The sequence below is a fragment of the Camelus bactrianus genome, chromosome 9 (assembly GCF_048773025.1).
Source record: "Camelus bactrianus isolate YW-2024 breed Bactrian camel chromosome 9, ASM4877302v1, whole genome shotgun sequence".
NCBI classification, from domain to species: Eukaryota; Metazoa; Chordata; class Mammalia; order Artiodactyla; family Camelidae; genus Camelus; species Camelus bactrianus.
Genome location: NC_133547.1, coordinates 72,717,329 through 72,734,777, shown reverse-complemented (window position 1 = coordinate 72,734,777; position 17,449 = coordinate 72,717,329). Strand labels below are relative to the sequence as shown.

The window sequence follows — 17,449 nt, the reverse complement described above, 5'->3', positions numbered from 1 at the left end:
GGGTTAGGGCCTCAATATATGAACTTGCTGGGTGAGGGTGGGGTGTGTGGGTGGGGATGACACAAACATTCAGTCCATAACTCACTGCTAGATGTTTACCCGAGTAACAGTAACATGTGTCATACAGAAACATATAGGTAAATGTTATGGTAGCTTTTCTCATAATCACCAAAAACTGGAAACAACCAAGATTTCTTCAACTGGTGAATGGATAAATAAACATTGGCACAATGAATAAACATTTGCACAATGGAGTGCTACTTACCAATAAAAAGGACTGCACTACTGACACATGCAACAACTTGGATGAATCTGTAGAGTATTATGCTAAGTTGAAAGAAGTCAGACTCAAAGGCTATGTATTGTATGTATATATTCATATGACGCTTTGGAAACAGGCAGTTACGGAGACAGAAAACTGATCAGTGGTTGCCAGGGGCTATATGAGGAGGAGTTTACTACAAAGGGACATAGGAAACATTTAGGGTGACGGAAATGTTCTGTATCTTGGTTGTGGTGGACATGACTGTATGTATTTGTCAAAAATCATAGAACCGTACATTTAAAAGAGTGAATTTTACTGCATGCAAATTATACCTCCATGAATCTGACCTAAAAGAATAAACAGAGGAATACTTGAAAAAATTCATTTGTATGTTGATTTTTGCTGAAAGGAAAAACTATTAAAGAGATTAATAAGGGAATTCCAAGCACAAAATATATTAGGATAAAATTTTGTTGGGATAGTAGAAAAAGGAATGATGTAAAATTTCTGATTGTTAAAGAGAATTTGTTTTTAATGTTGAGTATCTTTTCATGTGCTTGTTATTGGGCATTTGTATTACTTCTTTGGAGAAATGTCCATTCAAATTCTTTGTTTGGTATGTATGTATGTATGTATGTATGTATTTATTTATTTATTTCTGTAACAGAGGCACTGGGGATTGAACCCAGGACCTTGTGCACACCAAGCATGTGCTATACCCCTGACTCCCCATTCATGTATTTTTTAAATGGATGATAGTGAGTATTTGCTATGCTATTTAGGGTCCGTTGGCTGTATTTCAAGTTGAGTAACAGTTTTATTTTTTGAAGTTTGTAGTTACATGCTGGATATTTTGCTCCTTTGCATCCTTTGCTCCTGATCAAACTTTTAATGAAAACTTTTAGATGCCAACTTTAAAATATGCTAGAAGCTAATTATTTTTCGTGGACATGACCAAAAACTTTGAAGACCACTGTGTTTTATCATATAAAATGTTTATGTGAAGTTTCACAGTAAAGTCATATATTTTAGGGTCATAGAAATAATGTAAAGGTAAAATTTACTTTTAGATGACTGCTATTTATGGTCTTACATTCTAGGAGGAGAAGGAGATAGGGAAATAAATATTTGGTAAGCGTAGTCTAGAAATCTAATTTCAAGTCTATTCTTAATAATTTGCTCAAAAGCTATGTCCAAGTCAGTTCATCTCCTTTATCAAAAGTGGTTCTTTTTTGAAGGAATGTTAACGTTAACTATTACATAATTTTAGCTTTTCAAGGTTAAAAAAAATTAATCTACTGGTGAGACTAGCGGAGGCATAAAAAATTACCAAGAAAAAATTCAATTATTAAGTAATTTTTTTCTTTCATGATAATTGATAGATACATGTTTTATACTTAATATGTGTTTGATTATGTATTGCTGCATAACAAGCCATCCTACAACTGCATGACTTGAAACAGTAATAATCATTTCTTCTGCTCACAGATCTGCAGCTGGGCAAGGACCAATGGAAGATTCATCTCTGCTCCACACAGCGTTAGTTGGGACAGCTTGGCTGGAGGCTGGAGAATCTGCTTCCAAACTGGCTCATTCAACATGTCTGGGGCTGCGGGCCAGGGGCCGCAGGTCCTACGTGCATGGTGAGAATGGGAGAACTCTCATCCAAAGCCCTGTCCGAAGAGATGCTCAAACTTTAGCATGGCTTCTAGTAGCATACGCCTTTGCCCTATGATGACTCCAGCCCCCTATTAAAATGCCTGCCTGAGAAAGCTCAATGCTGCCAGAATTTACAGTTTGTTCTAGCCAGCTTTTTGGATTTTTTTTTTTTTTTTTGGATTCACTGTTGGTTGAATCTGCGGATACGCAATCTGCGTAGAGTGAGGGCAACTTGCTTATACTGAGGGCCGACTGTATCTCCTACAAATCTGGAGTATCATTACCAATGACCTGAAAGCCCTTCCTTTGAAATTTAATCATCAGGAAGGAACGGGCCTCTGTTTCCCAGTCTCTGCGGGAGAATAGAATCCTAACTTCAACAAATTGCCAGCCAGCAGGCACAGCTGGACTAATCACATTTACACTCATCAACCTCTCCTAATTCTTTGCTGGAGCTCTGCTCTCTCCCATCCCTATTCTTTCATTCTCCCTTTAAATTTCCAATTACCTCTGCAAAAATCAGAACAGAGCTCAGCTCTTTCCCCTACTGTCGGTAGTGACAATAAAATCTGTTTTCATCCCTTTAACTGACACCCGGCTTTGTTTATCTTTGACAATAGGCTTTTCTAAGACACCTGGGCTTCCTCACAGTAGAGTGGCTGGATTCTAATGGTCAGTGAAGACAAAGCAAAGTGATCCCACGGCAAAAAAAAAAAAAAAAAAGAGTAATGCCTTATGGCACCTCGCACATGAAAATGTTTTATACCATAACCACTTATAAATCAAAGAGGATTGGAAATAAAGTGATTCATATAGACTTGAAAAGAGAAAGCAAAATAAAAATAAAGGAATAAAGTTAAGCCAATTGCAGGACTGAGAATAGTACAAATATGTCACTTATAGTGAACTTCATTCGCCCTATGGGGTAAAATTCCTACCTAAAAAAATAATCCAATAATTATTTGAACGTCTCATATAAAATTAAAGCATAAGGAAGAACTAGAAATTAGGAGCGGCGCCGAAATTTAGGCAAATTCACGCCCTTATTAGTATCTTCATTTTTTAGATAAGAACACGCAAGTGATGAGTATTATTTTGGGGGACACCTTGTACACTAAACCTTCAGAAGTCAATGTCTCCGGTTTGTTTTCTCTTCGGCACAGCCCTGCTTAATGGTGTCCCGATGAGGAGGTATTAGAAACGTAGAGAAGTCGCTTTTATTTCAGCCCGAGGAAGACTACAAAAAGAGCTGATTTTTTAGTATACTGTTTGACCCCCGTGGGCCTCCGGCCTGGACTACATTTCCCAGCAGGCCGTGCTGGGAACTACGGGTGCCGACGGGAGGTCCAGCGCCGTTGGCGACGGCGCAGTCGCCGTGCGGGCGGCCGACCGGCGGGCGCTTCGCGGTTTGAATGGCTGCGGGCCCGGGCCCTCACCTCACCTGAGGACCCGCCGGCCAGGTGTGTGCTATGCCGTCGGGAGGCGACCAGTCGCCGCCGCCCCCGCCTCCCCCTCCGGCGGCGGCGGCGGCCTCGGACGAGGAGGAGGAAGACGACGGCGAGGCGGAGGATGCCGCGCAGCCGGCCCGGTCGCCGGCCCCTCAAACCCAGCAGCGGTTCGACGAGCTGTGCAGCCGCCTGAACATGGACGAGGCGGCGCGGGCCGAGGCCTGGGACAGCTACCGGAGCATGAGCGAGAGCTACACGCTGGAGGTGCGCCCAGGGGAGGAGACGAGCGGCTGTTGGGGCCTAGTGGTCGCGCCCTGCCGCGGGGAGTGGGGCCCCTTCTAACCCCCGCCCGGCGTCCCGCGGGCACCCCTCGGGCGGCCCTGGCTCTCTGGGTCCCCAGCCTGGAGTGCAGAGGGAATCCTCTCTGCGCAGCTTCGTCCCAGAAACCTGGCTTTTGAAAAGCCAGCGACCCTGAAAGTGAACTCGATCTCTCTGCTCTTCCCTCTTGGGTTCCGAAGAGGGACTAGCTCTTGCCCTAAAGTAGCACCGCGAGGCTGAGGTTGGGCTGGGGTCTGATTACAAAAATACAACCGCCTTGTTGGCAGAATGAACAGGTGCAGTTGTCAAGACCGTACCCAGCGAGGTGAGAGGACTTGCCTGTGTTCGCACGGAAATTAACACGACTTTAGCGCCTCCGTTTCCAGGCTTCTTCAGTTCGAAATTGCCTTTGTCCAGGCATTGCATCCGTTTGAGTAAATGCGTTGTTAGGTTTCGGGCTGCGTGTGTGTTTGTGTAAACAAAGACGAATCTTCCCCCAGAGCAAATGAAATGGGCTTTCTGCCTACCTGGATATAGACATGCATTTCTTACTAGGGAGTCAGGACTGCGACAACCTTGAGGACCTATTGGTCACCCAAGACGATGCACAGGACTCTTACAGTCGCTGTGATCTAGACATGTTTTTGTCCCTTTCTTCGGACGGGGCTTCCAGATGAGAAAAATGGCCATTCTAGCCAGTGAGGCTCAACTCTGTAGGCACCTCCCCCTTATGGGCCAATGGGAAGTGACACGGAAGTCTGGATTGTTTATCCTCTGTTTGACTGCCGTGCGTGTGGTATTTAAACAGGATGCCGTATGATTTTCTTAAGTTGTTTTTAGAGTTTGTGGAGAGTGGAGCGAATAGGCTCGGGATGTTTTAAGGCCTAACAGAAGTGTTATTTAACTACAGTAGGATGTTTTTGCCTATATGTCACTCACTAAGATAATTTTTTTTATTCTGGTATTAATAGAATTTTAATCCCCTTTCTTTCTCCCCATTGTTACCTCTATAGGGGGAAAAATACTAGTATTATAGTGGCTTTAGAACTTGACCGATCTTGATGACTTCGAGCAATTTACTTAACCACTCCAAACTCAATTTGGTGATATGTAAATTTGAGATATTTTTACCTACCTTACAGAGCTGTTCGGAATGGTTAAATAAGGTGATGTGTGGTTTCTGGCGTACAGATCACTCGTATACACAGTGCTTTAGAGTTTACAAAGCTCTTTCACATACTTAGGTGATCTGACTGAATAGGCCATGTTCCTGTTTATTTCCCAGTGGTTCCTGTGGTGAGACGAAGAGGACTTTTTTGAGGGGGGAGGGGGGCGGTAATTATGTTTTATTTATTTATTTTTCAATGGAGGTACCAAGGATTGAACCCAGGACCTTGTGCATGCTAAGCACATGCTCTACCACTGAGTTATACCCGCCCCAGTTGAGAAGGACTCTTTTTTGGTGATGGGCATAAGTGCCTCCAAATAAGGTCTTATTTTACCCTCAGGATAACCCTGAAATTAGAACAAGCATTATCACCACACAGCTGAGGTATTTCAACTCACAGAGGTTAAGTGGTATGAAGCCCAGTATTGTATAAGCAAGTGATGTAACAAATGGTTAGTAAATTATTTTTGAAAATACATGTTTGATTACTCAATTTGTTAAAGTCTTTGATCTCAGATTCTTTACCCAGTAAATGAATGAGCATTTATTCATTTACCAAATATTTTCTGATCGCCTGTTCTTTGCCAGACACTGTAGTGTAGGTGCTGGGATGGAGCAGTGCACAAAGCATTAAAGTCTCCACCCTTGTGGAACTAGTGGTCAGGTATGCTGTGAGATAATATGGGGTGTCAGCCTCATGGGCGTGTACAATAGAAAATAAAGCTCCTATGATATTTAATAGAGAATACTGGTTAGAGAATTTTATCTCTTGATTTCTTGTATTTTCTGTGCTTTATACTTGTGACTCAACTCTCACAGCCCTTAGATAAGAAAATTGAGCCTCTGCAACTGTTGAGTAATTTACCCAAGTGATCTACTCCCTTGCTGGGACTTCCAAGGTCTGTGTCCTAAGAGAGACATTAAATCTGTATTGCCTTTTATGATCTTGAAAGTTACATAACATCACTTTCACCTGTGCTGCTGGTTGAGACAGTTCAAAGTGAGAGAACACAAACTCCTACCTCTCAGTGGAAGAATGCCATGGTCACATTGTAAGAAGAGCACATGGGACAGAGCCATCACTGAAAATACCGTTTCCCACAAGCATTTAAATAACACTTTCAATTTAAACAGGAATTTTTAATATTGAAATATCTATAGCTCACCAGCTAAAAATCCATTTTCTTTTATTTTACAGGGAAATGATCTTCATTGGTTAGCATGTGCCTTATATGTGGCTTGCAGAAAATCTGTGCCAACTGTAAGCAAAGGAACAGTTGAAGGAAACTATGTATCTTTAACTAGAATCCTGAGATGTTCAGAGCAGAGGTAATTATGCTGGAGTTTGTGAAATAGAATGTGACTAATATAAAAGCTCATAAATCATAGTGACAGTAAGAAACCTCTTTGTTGGTCATTTTCTGAGCATTTGTACCTATGGAGTGCTAAATTTAGATCTAGGTCATGGTTTTCCTTTACCACATCTAAGTTAGTATCCATTATATTTTATTTCTTTGATGAAAAATATTTAGCTTTTAATGTATTAAGCACTTGTATTAAGAGTTTACTATTAAAGATTATGACTTGTCATTGTGTAATATAGGGAGAATTCTAAATAGGATACTCTAGATTGAAAAGGTAAATAAAATATGATATTAAACTTAGAACTACATGCATGGGACTTGTATCTTATATAAAGAACATATAAATACTCAGTTTCCTGTTTGGGAGATAAGCAACACTATTATAATCAATTATAGACAGGGTCAAATAATATTTTAAAGAGGACACAGAAGTTGCTTTTTCAATCTGTTGTGTAAATGAATTGATTACATTTATTATTTGTATCTTTTGGGTTAATTTTCTCATGGCTTATTAAAGATTGGTGGAAAAAGGATATTTGGCATTTCAGGGGAAATACCACTGTCAAAATTTATGGACGTACTGGTTTAAAAAAATAACTTACTATTTAAATAGTTAACAAGAAATGTAATCTTTTAGCTGTAGTCTGTTTATTAACCTTGAACTCAATCCTGAGTTATATTTAGGCCTAAGAACAAGAGGCAGTGCATAAAGAGTTGAACACCTGGGCTGTAAACCTGCAGAAGTGGAATTAAATAAGGTGTAAAAGTATAATTATGAAAAATGGAGTTAGAGTAATCCAGTTAAGTGACAGACAAGGAACTTTAGAAGCAAAGGTCGAATTATGGAATCATTGTTATAAACTGCAGTAAACTAAACTTATCTAATATTTTAATGCAAGTAATATCCCAGTCTTCAGTTTTATTTCCATTTCAAAAACTCAATTTTTTAAAAAAATCTTTACCTATGGATTCAGATTATTTACTTTCCTGCCATAATGGACTAAATGGATTAAAAACAAAGAGCAGATTGGGAGAAGATATTTATAATGTAACAAAAGATCAATATCCAGAATTATAAAAAGAACTACTAACCAGTAGTTAAGTAATTGACAAACAGCTACTAAAAAGTATGATTTCACGAAGGCCTAAACTCACATAGCTAATAGATGCAGGCAAAGATGTTCAATCTCATTAGTAATCAAGGAAATTCAAAGTAAAATTAAGATAATATTTCATTCTCATCAGACTGGGGAAACGTGAAGTCTGATAGTACCCAGTTTGGTTATTATGTAGGGAAATGGGAACTCTGTATTGCTGGTATACATTGGAGAGGGCGTAAATTGGCATAGTCACTTAAGTGGGAAATTTGGCAGTATCTAGTAAAGTTGAAGATGCATATTCTCTGACTCAGGAATTCTACTAATTGGTGGTAGTTCCTAAAGAAACAGTAATATACATGTACAAGAATGTGTTCATTACAGCATTTTTTTGTTATAATGAAAAATTAGACACCTTAATTTCCATTGGTTGGGGAATTAATGCACAAAAGTTAGTTCATATGAAGGAATGTTTTTAGTAATTAAAATGAATGAATTAGATCTACATATATGAACATTAATCTCATAAACATTATTGAATGAGAAAGCAAGTTGTAGAATGCCAGTTATAATATTATATCATTTATAAAATTTTAAAACCACATATACAAAAGATACTACTAACTCTTTATGGGTACATATGTAACCATATAGTAAGTATAAAAACATGAATGGGAAGGATTCAGACTGACTTTAGAAGGTTGGTTATCTTTGGGGAATAAGAGTCGGAAATGGAATTGGGGGAGAGTACAAATGGGAAGTTCGGCTATTTCTGTAGAATCTGAAGCCAACAAGGCAACATTTATTTGATAGGTTAATATTTGTTAAATCTGACAATTGGTACATGAATGTTGGTTATGTTTTCTGGTTAATTATTTATTTTGTATTATTACATATTTTATAATTTTAAAAAACCTCCCTGTAATCTCAGAAAAAGAGACTAGGAAATTAGGTTTGGAAGATCAGAGAAATAAGCCAGTCTGTGAGAGTAAGCTGGTCAGAGGCATGAGTTGTGATTTTATATCATTGTCTAAAAGTAATATAATTTAAAGAGTTGATTTTGATTTACTCTTAATTATCTATATTTGTATATTTAACCTTTGCATTAATTACAAAAAAAATCTAATTTTTTATTTTTAATATCAGCTTAATTGAATTTTTTAACAAGATGAAGAAGTGGGAAGACATGGCAAATCTACCCCCACATTTCAGAGAACGTACTGAGAGATTAGAGAGAAACTTCACTGTTTCTGCTGTAATTTTTAAGAAATATGAACCCATTTTTCAGGACATTTTTAAGTATCCTCAAGAGGAACAGCCCCGGCAACAAAGAGGAAGAAAACAGCGGTATGTTTTTATATGTGTTAAGCAGGAACACACATTTGTCTGTCTGTGCTACAGTTTTGATCCTGTAGCTTGTGTCCCTCCCCTAAGTTTGTTTTGCTTGTCGTAAGAAACAAATGTGATTTCATAAATAATCTTTTTGTCCAATAGGTTTCTTTTAATAATAATTTCTTTTCATTGTATGTTAGCTCTGAAGAATTTGGCTTCTTTCATGTTGCATAATGTGTGAAAACTTTGTTTATAATAAATTTTCTTTTTTCATTTAAGCAACCAAAAATGCAAAAGTCAGACCTTCCTTAGATATTCTCACCAATTAGCCACCTTGGGTATAGAATTTGACTACTTAATTTTCTATTATTGACTATATTGACTATTTCTGTTATTTTCTGCATGTCATAGTACATATAGACTATTTCTTTATTTGACTCTTAAGTCTAGCTGAATAGTAACAAATCCCCCTGAAAAGGCTGTTCTGTCTATTTTGATGTTTACAACCAATTCAAAGTAGAGAAACTGGATTGAGGGGAGAATAGTGGAACTGTAATGGTTATGAAATTGTGCTTCTGATCTTGTCTGCAAAGTCTGTAAACTTACTCTGGCTCAATGTTTTCCATCTCTCCTAGTAGATATGGGCGATTATGGGATGCAGATTCTCTACCTTTGTCATAAAAGTTTTTACATAAAGTAGAAATGGAAATTTGTTCTTAAAGTAGAACTAGAAAAATGTTGACAAGAAAAGTAGAGGAAAGGGAATTACTATAGTTGAAAGAATAATGTTTTCTTCTCTTTTAATATAAAACTTTTCCAAATTGTAAAGGATGTTTACACTAAGTGAACAGCTTTAAAAAATAAAACAATGTAACTGACAATACTTTAATAAAAAAGAATGCAAAAAAAAAAAGAAAAACAAAAAAATAAAACAGTGTACATTTTTTTGTAGTTGAGCCCCTGATATAGAAGCAGCTGGTTTAGTGTGCTTGCAGTTTTGGGAATTGTCTATTTATAATTAAGTATTCTAAAGTTTGGATAGAAGTTGTTTTTGAGTCTAGGTGAGGCTGATATGATCATTTATAGAAAGACTTCTTTCTTTGGAGTGTTATAGAAAATAATTTCAGATTGTATTTGCATTGATGTTTATTAGGGTGCATATACTACTTAATTCTAATTAAGAAAATTATAAGATAACTTTAAAAATTTTATATTTGTATCACTATCATTTTTTAAAAACTTTATGGTAATTTCTTAAAAATTTTTTTTTAATTGAAGTGTGGTTAACTTATGGTGTGTTAGCTTCTGGTGTACAGTATAGTGATTTAGTTATGTGTGTATGTATGTTCTTTTTTATGTTCTTTTTCATTATTGGTTATTACAAGATATTGAATATAGTTCCTTGTGCTATACAGTAGGACCTTGTTTATTTTATATATAGTAGTTTGTATCTGCTAATCCCAAACCCCTAATTTATCCCTCCCCCTTCACCTTGTGTACTTTTTATTAGTACTTTTGGCTAATACCAGTGATAATAATGTACACCATTTACTGAGCATTTATTATTGGGCAGGGACTCTTCTAAGACTTAAACTTGTATTACTTCAGTTAGTCGCTATGACAGCTTTACGAGGTTGATACTGTTATTACAGGTGGGGGAAATAAGCCCTTGAGAGGCTAAGGAATTTGGCCGAGGTCGTACAGTTTAGTAAGTGTGGAGCTCTTGCTGAAACTTAGGTAGTCTGCCTACGCAGCCTGCCCGCAGAATGTGCTTCACCACGACTCAGTACTGCATCTCACACACTAGTCTTTCAGAATTTGTCACTGAGTACTTATCGAGAGCTTACTGTATGAACTACTTTGTTAGGTACTAAGTAGGACACAAATATTAAAAAGAAAACAAACCAAAAAACCCCAAATCCACAGTCACTGTTTTTTGAGAGCTTATAGTAAGTATAGTCAGGGAGAGGTATGTATAAATGCAAAAGATAATAGAAATGTAGGACTTATGAGCCAATTAGGTAAGATTCCATGGAATAAGTAGAAATAGGTCTGGAACAGTGGGTAGGATTTTGATGGTGAAGTTGGAGATATAGATAGCCTTCTATGCAGAGGACAAAGTATGAAGACACCAAAATAGAAAAACAAGAGGAAATTTGGTTAGGTGGGTTAAGTTTGTTCTAGAGTTCTCAAGTCATATATAGAGCCAGTTTTTAGAGTGGCTTGAGTGGTTTTTTTTCTTCTAGTTTTATTGAGATATAATTGACATACGGCACTATAGAAGTTTAATGTGTACAGCATAATGATTTGACTGACATGCATCATGAAATGATTACCACAGTAAGTTTAGTGAATGTCCATCATCTCATATAAAAATACAAAATTAAAGAAATAGAAAAAAATTTTTCTTTGTGATCAGAACTCATTTGATATACTCTCTTAACAACTTTCATATATAACATACAGCAGTGTTAATTATGTTTACCATGTTGTACATTATATTGCTAGTACTTATTTATCTTATAACTGGAAGTTAGAGTGGCTTGATGGTTAAGCTAAAAAGTTTGACTTTTATCTTAGTAGGTATCAAAACTGGATAGTTTATCATGTGCCTATGGTGGGAAGGCTACTTTTTAAGGCAGAGCACTGACATTTAATTCTTGCCGTGAACTGGTGAATTAAGTACAATATTAGAATGATTTTTTAGCAGGTGAAGAGACTAAGGCACATGGAGAGCAAGTATACTAAGCTGATGACAATGTGGGAATAAACCCGTCTTCAGATTCTTCTCTTCAAAGCACTTTGTTAGAATAATACTACTGAGATGTGAGGCCAACAGATGTCTTAGCTAAATGTTGGCAGAGGTTTTGGTAGAAAAGCCACGTTTAAAACAGACCTGAAACTCCATTTAGCTGACAACTTAGCAAAATACAACAGATACTCTTATTTTTTTCCACCTTCCTCCTCTCTACAACAGGCACTCTTAATGGCAGAAGTATAAGGAATTATAGGAATCCCAGAATTTACAATAGAAAGTCCTTTTGTGACTTGACATAATCTGGAATGTCTTTAGGGAGGGAGAGTTTACAGTTCATCAGCTATAATAGAGGAGAAAAAGTTGAGGACATACCTGACTGCTTATATGGGTCTTAAACCTGCATTAGCCTTGTTGATATCATCAAAAGAACTATTGTTACTCGTTTTATTTTTCTGCCTTACCTATCTTGACCAGGAAAAGCTTTTATAGTTCTTCAGAATTTTCTTCTAAGATGAGTGCTTTCCCTTGCTCCCAGCCATTTCCTTACCAGTACTTGGCTGAGCAGAATTTCCTGCACATTTTCCACATGAAGTGAATCTGCTGTCACTCCCCTCAACTGTGGGTTTTGTTTCTCACCTAATTTACAGTCATTTGTGATGTCTTTTTCTGATTCTTCTGTTATCTCATGACTTTTTTCTTCCCCAAAGGCGACAGCCCTGTACCGTGTCTGAAGTTTTCCATTTTTGTTGGGTGCTTTTTATATATGCAAAAGGTAAGAAAAGAGTAATATTTATTTAGATATTAGTTTATTTCAAAGTTCAGGTACTACTTTTGTCAACCTGAAATATGTATCAGGAAAAGATTCTCACTGAAAAATTTCTCAAGGGTTTTAATCCCAGACTCTTAATTTTTCAGTTATTGCCTTTTCATAAGAGTCTTTTGAATTTCTTTACAATATTCCAAACTTTTTTTTATTAAATGGAAAATCCTTTAATTTTGTTCTTACCCAACATCTTTTCCAGGTGTATTATCTCTGAATTATGGACTGCAAACATGTTAGTGTGTCTGTGCTTATCTCCTGGGCTGTATTTTTCACGAGACATGTCTTACTTAGTTGAGTGGGACTGATCATTCTCAAGAGTGGTTCAGTTTACTTTTTACATCTTGTTCAGATAAAAATGCTTGATCAAATGCCTTTACATACAGTTTATTTTCTCTCCCTTCTCTTCTCATTTAACGTGCCCAACATCTTCATTTAGTGAAATATGCTTTTATTATTATTATCGTCCTCTCTGTATTTCTGTGTAGAAATGATTCTTAGTAATTTAAAGAAGAAAAGAAATTACGGTTACATTAGTTACATAGCTTTTTTCTTGACTGTGTAGAATGCCTTTGCTGTTAAGATAGCCTAATAAAGTTCATAATTGAAATCAAATAATCATAGAGCTGGAAAGTGTTTCATAAATATAAGAGATTCTCATTATTAGATCAACTAGCCCAACTTACTTACTTTTAAGGAGTAAGTAATGGAGACCCAGAAACTAGCAACTAGAAACAGATCTAGGGTTTGAATCCAGGTCTAGCTGTGGTTTCATGCTGGATATGAAGGCTCTCCAGCAGGAACATGTCACTCCATCGGTGTCAGAGTTTGTCTCATTGCAGCTGGTCCTTTCTAGTTAGTTAGGTTAGAGCTTATCCTTCCTTCCTTTTCTTGATTGAAAAGAAAAACCTTTCTTTTGTCAAAAATAAGCTCTCATTTATTTTTGCTTTCCATTACACTGGGTGTTTCTTCAGTGGAAATGAAGGTGGTGTGATCAGTGGCATGAAATATGGAAAGACTTAAGAGCATGTAGACTGTTTTTGTGGTGGTTACACTTTCTGCCACTTGGTTTACTGTGTCTGCTATTATATATGATATTAATCTTGTCAGTAGATTATGGACAGGTGTATCTGACTTTGGGGATTTTTATCTGTTTCATGTCTTTCATGGTGTATGTGTACTTGGGAGTAAGTATTTGGTACTATATAAATTATTAGAAAAGAATTGTCCTTATTTAGGCTTTGGTCTCACTTGACCAGCTGGAGTGGTATATTTTTTGTCTCTGCAGCTTACTCAGTGTTTGAGTTTTACCTCACTATTATTAATCCAGTCTGTAGTTGTGTGATCTGAAGAGCTCTTGTCTGCTCACAATCCAGCACTATGATCTTTTATGATTCACTAGGATCTTTTCTATTAAAGTAATTTAGTTGGTTTTATTCAGTTCTTGATTTCGTTATTTGGGGGGAAGTGTACTCTTTTTTAGCCACCTTTTTCATGACTTTGCAACAGTGGGCATCCCAGATTACCTCGTTCCTGATAAATAAGCTAACTTTTGCCTGCTATCTCTGTTGGCTTCTTATGGCAAGTACAGATCAGCGACAAGTTTGGGCTTGTCTTCATGAAGGACCCTGAATGTGGCCTGAAGACCATTAGGTGCCACTTCTGTTTTGCTTGAGATCCCGAGTCTTAATTCCTGATAAATAGCCAACTCTTGAGGTTAAACAGGTTATCTTTGATTGAAAGATAAAATATCTCACACAGATTTATTCCTAAAGTCAGGAATAGAAATGTAAAGTATATCAATTTGGGAGAGTACTGGAGTTTAAATTAGATTCTGGTCTTTAGGGGCATTTCAGCTTTTTGTTAAAGTTACTGTGCTGCCGTTTTTTTCCTTCTGTGGCAAGTACACACCAGTGACAAGTTTAGGCTTGTCAGTGTGATGGGCTTTGTGGCTTGAAACTGGTAAGTACCACTTCCTGTTTCACATTTGAGGAATTGGGTATATTTTAATATTAAGCGTCTTTATAGCAGAACCAAGCAAGTTCATTTAGTTATATCAGTGCAAAATTTGACCTATTTATTTGCCTCTGGCAATGGAAGAATGTTTTTTTCTCTTTAATCCATTCAAATTGATTTGTTGAATGTTTCCATCTATACAAAAAAAAATTATTATTTATCCTGATATGCTGAGGTAAGTGGTAATTTTCTTTAGGGGAAAGAAGAGAAAAAAGCCTGCTACAAAGTGTGAGTGCATGTGTGCGTGCATGTGTGCATGTGTGCATTGGGTAGACATTTAGTGTGAAAATGTCAGGGTTTAGAAATAATGCTTCAGGTATATGTTGGCTATTTAAATTGAATTCATCTGATGTTATAAGAATGTAAAATCAATATGAAGCATATACATACTGTATGAGTATGTAATGAAATAAAGGATATATTTGAAGATATTAAAAAATCTAGAAATATTTCTTAGTTTCTAAGAATAATAAAACTCTTTAACCACCTGTAAAAATTGCTTTCACTGTTAGCATAAAACCAGCACTGCAGACAGGACAAGTTTCTGTAGGTTTAAGTTTGGGTTTCTTTTTTCTTTGTTACCAAACATCAGCAATTATTCCTGGGATGTTAGCTGCAGAACCAAAATATCTTTAGTTGTGGTCCTGTTGCATTAATTTATATGAACTTGTATTAATATGTCAAAAAGTATTTAAAATATTACAGTTAGAAGTCTGATGATAGTTCTTGGTCTATTTAGAATACCTACATGAAAAAATAATTATATGAATCATTTTTTCAGCTTTTCCCATCTAAGTATTTCTATCAGTTTTCTTGGCTAAAGTATTTTCGTACAAAACAATTTCTTACAGTTTGAGATAATTTATGAAATTGTTTGTGTTCAGAATTTTCAAAAGAAAAACCAATGGTGATAAAATTTTGGCATTTAGTAAATGCTTCTTTAATGAATATTGAGTGAATGAATGGCATTTTTAGTGAAGTTTTGGTTTTCATTAAACTCTTAGAAATTAAACTATAAGGGTAATATTTAAAAATGTAAATTTCCTAAAGCAATTTATGTAGCTCTTGAGTCAGCTTTGTATACTGTTGTATATTGTCATTGTAATTAAAGAAAGAAATTATTTTAAAAAATACTGTAAAGTCTATGCAAATTTAATTCTACTTGTTTATAATCCTGTAGGTAATTTCCCCATGATTAGTGATGATTTAGTTAATTCTTATCATCTTCTGCTGTGTGCTTTGGACTTAGTTTATGGAAATGCCCTTCAGTGTTCCAATCGTAAAGAACTTGTGAACCCTAATTTTAAAGGTAAGTTTGTAATGAAGGACTAACGGACAGCTCACATTTCTACATATGTTTATTCTTGGGAGTTGTATATATCTAGCATCAAGGAGCAGAAGTGCTCTGAAAATCATCATCATAGTTATCAGAGTACTAATAATTAGGAGTTGAGCTCTCTGTTACAATATTTATGGGAAAAGCTATTGCAAATGTCACAGAGTTTAAAGTGTTAGATGACAGTATTAGAAGTTTCTGAAATATATACTCAACAAGAAGAAAAACTTTAGAAACCTGGAGTAGCAAAGATGACATTAAAACTGACAATGATTTTTAACATTGGCAAGTTTCATGCTTGACACACAGTAGGAAGTCAAAGCAGATTTATTGACAGAGTCTTCTTTTCACATCTGTTCTACAGAAGAGGAGTAACTTTCTAAAATAAGTAGAACTTTAAACTAAAAGATGTGTGGAAATGAAGATTATTTTGGCAATGTATTTAATAGGTTTTAAGGTATATAATTTCTATGAATGATATATAGTAAGAGACTGAATTATGATTTACAAAGCAAATATTGAAAAGTATTTATAGAGCTAATATATAATGCTGCTGCTATTTAAATAATACTATGGTAGGATTCTGAGAGATTGTCAGTTTCAGGGTAGTTACAGTTAGAATTTCAGCTTGCCTCACTCTCAAGGTAGATTTCTTTTTAATATATTTTTATTGAAGTATAGTCAGTTTATAGTGTTACATCAATTTCTGGCATACAGCATAATACTTCAGTCATACAGGAACATATATATATATTCATTTTCTTATTTCTTTTAACCATAAGTTACTACAAGATACTGAATATAGTTCCCTGTGCTGTAGAGTATGAACTTCTTGTTTATCAACATAGATTTTTAAAGTTAGTGGAGTTAGTTACTTCAGTTGCTCCTGGTTTGGTAAATTTAGTGTTCTTCATATTCTGTCCTTTCTTTTATTTCTGTCCTAGCTGTTTGTTTATTTGTTTGTTTGAAGTATAGTTGATATACAGTGTTGTGTTAGTCTCTGGTGTACAGGATGGTGATTCAGTTATGCGCATACACACACACATATATAGATGTATGTATTTTTCATATTCTTTTTCATTTTAAGTTACTACAAGATTTTGAATATAGTTCCCTGTGCTATAAAGTAGACCTTGTCCTAATTCTCTTTATGTTTCTATACAGCTACTTCCCTTCAGTTTTCCCCTCTTTTATGTATTTTTTTTCCCTTGCATTGAGTCTAGGGCAAGAATAGCTGTAAATTAGTATGATAAATACATCTAATATAGTTAAATAAAAATATATCAAGAGTATGTATTTGAACAATAATTTTTTTCAAAGTGGTATTTTTTATTTGAATGTAAGTCTTATTGGCAAATTTATATTTTATTTTTGTCCTTTTTAGATCTTGTAACAATATACTAAATTACTTGTTTAATTTTTCTTTTTTAACCATCTCCAGATAGGTAATTGAGTAACTGAAATCTATTGACTAGTGATACTCTTCACCTCTATTTGCTGTTTTTTAAGCATACTTAAATAGAGTCAAATTAGGCCCTTACACTCTATTTCCTGTACACTCAGATGCTAACTCGTATGCTGATTAGACTATTATTTATATTTTAGTTTATTCCATGTTAGCTTATTAAATGCTACCTGATATCTCTGTTCTGTGATTCTATCCATCATAGGCCTATCTGAAGATTTTCATGCTAAGGATTCTAAACCTTCCTCTGACCCACCTTGTGTCATTGAGAAACTCTGTTCCTTACATGATGGCCTAGTTTTGGAAGCAAAGGGAATAAAGGAACATTTCTGGAAACCCTATATTAGGAAACTTTATGAAAAAAAGGTGTGTAAACAGTAAATAAGTAATGTGAAAATATTTT

The 17,449-nt window shown here is 35.8% G+C and overlaps 1 protein-coding gene across 2 annotated transcripts in view; it reads left to right on the top strand.

The window, feature by feature from the left end:
- Positions 1-3,263: 3,263 nt before the first annotated feature.
- Positions 3,264-17,449, top strand: part of RBL2 (RB transcriptional corepressor like 2) — a 42,384-nt gene continuing 28,198 nt past the window's right edge. The window contains exons 1-6 of one of the 2 annotated variants that reach the window (XM_010963632.3): positions 3,264-3,636; positions 6,057-6,187; positions 8,466-8,666; positions 12,117-12,181; positions 15,426-15,554; positions 17,252-17,412. In XM_010963632.3, the coding sequence (XP_010961934.2) occupies positions 3,394-3,636; positions 6,057-6,187; positions 8,466-8,666; positions 12,117-12,181; positions 15,426-15,554; positions 17,252-17,412 (930 nt within the window). In that variant the 5' untranslated portion in view covers positions 3,264-3,393. Of the gene's footprint in view, positions 3,637-6,056; positions 6,188-8,465; positions 8,667-12,116; positions 12,182-14,123; positions 14,421-15,425; positions 15,555-17,251; positions 17,413-17,449 lie in introns of those variants that run through there. The other variant, XM_074370748.1, reaches the window with a different exon arrangement.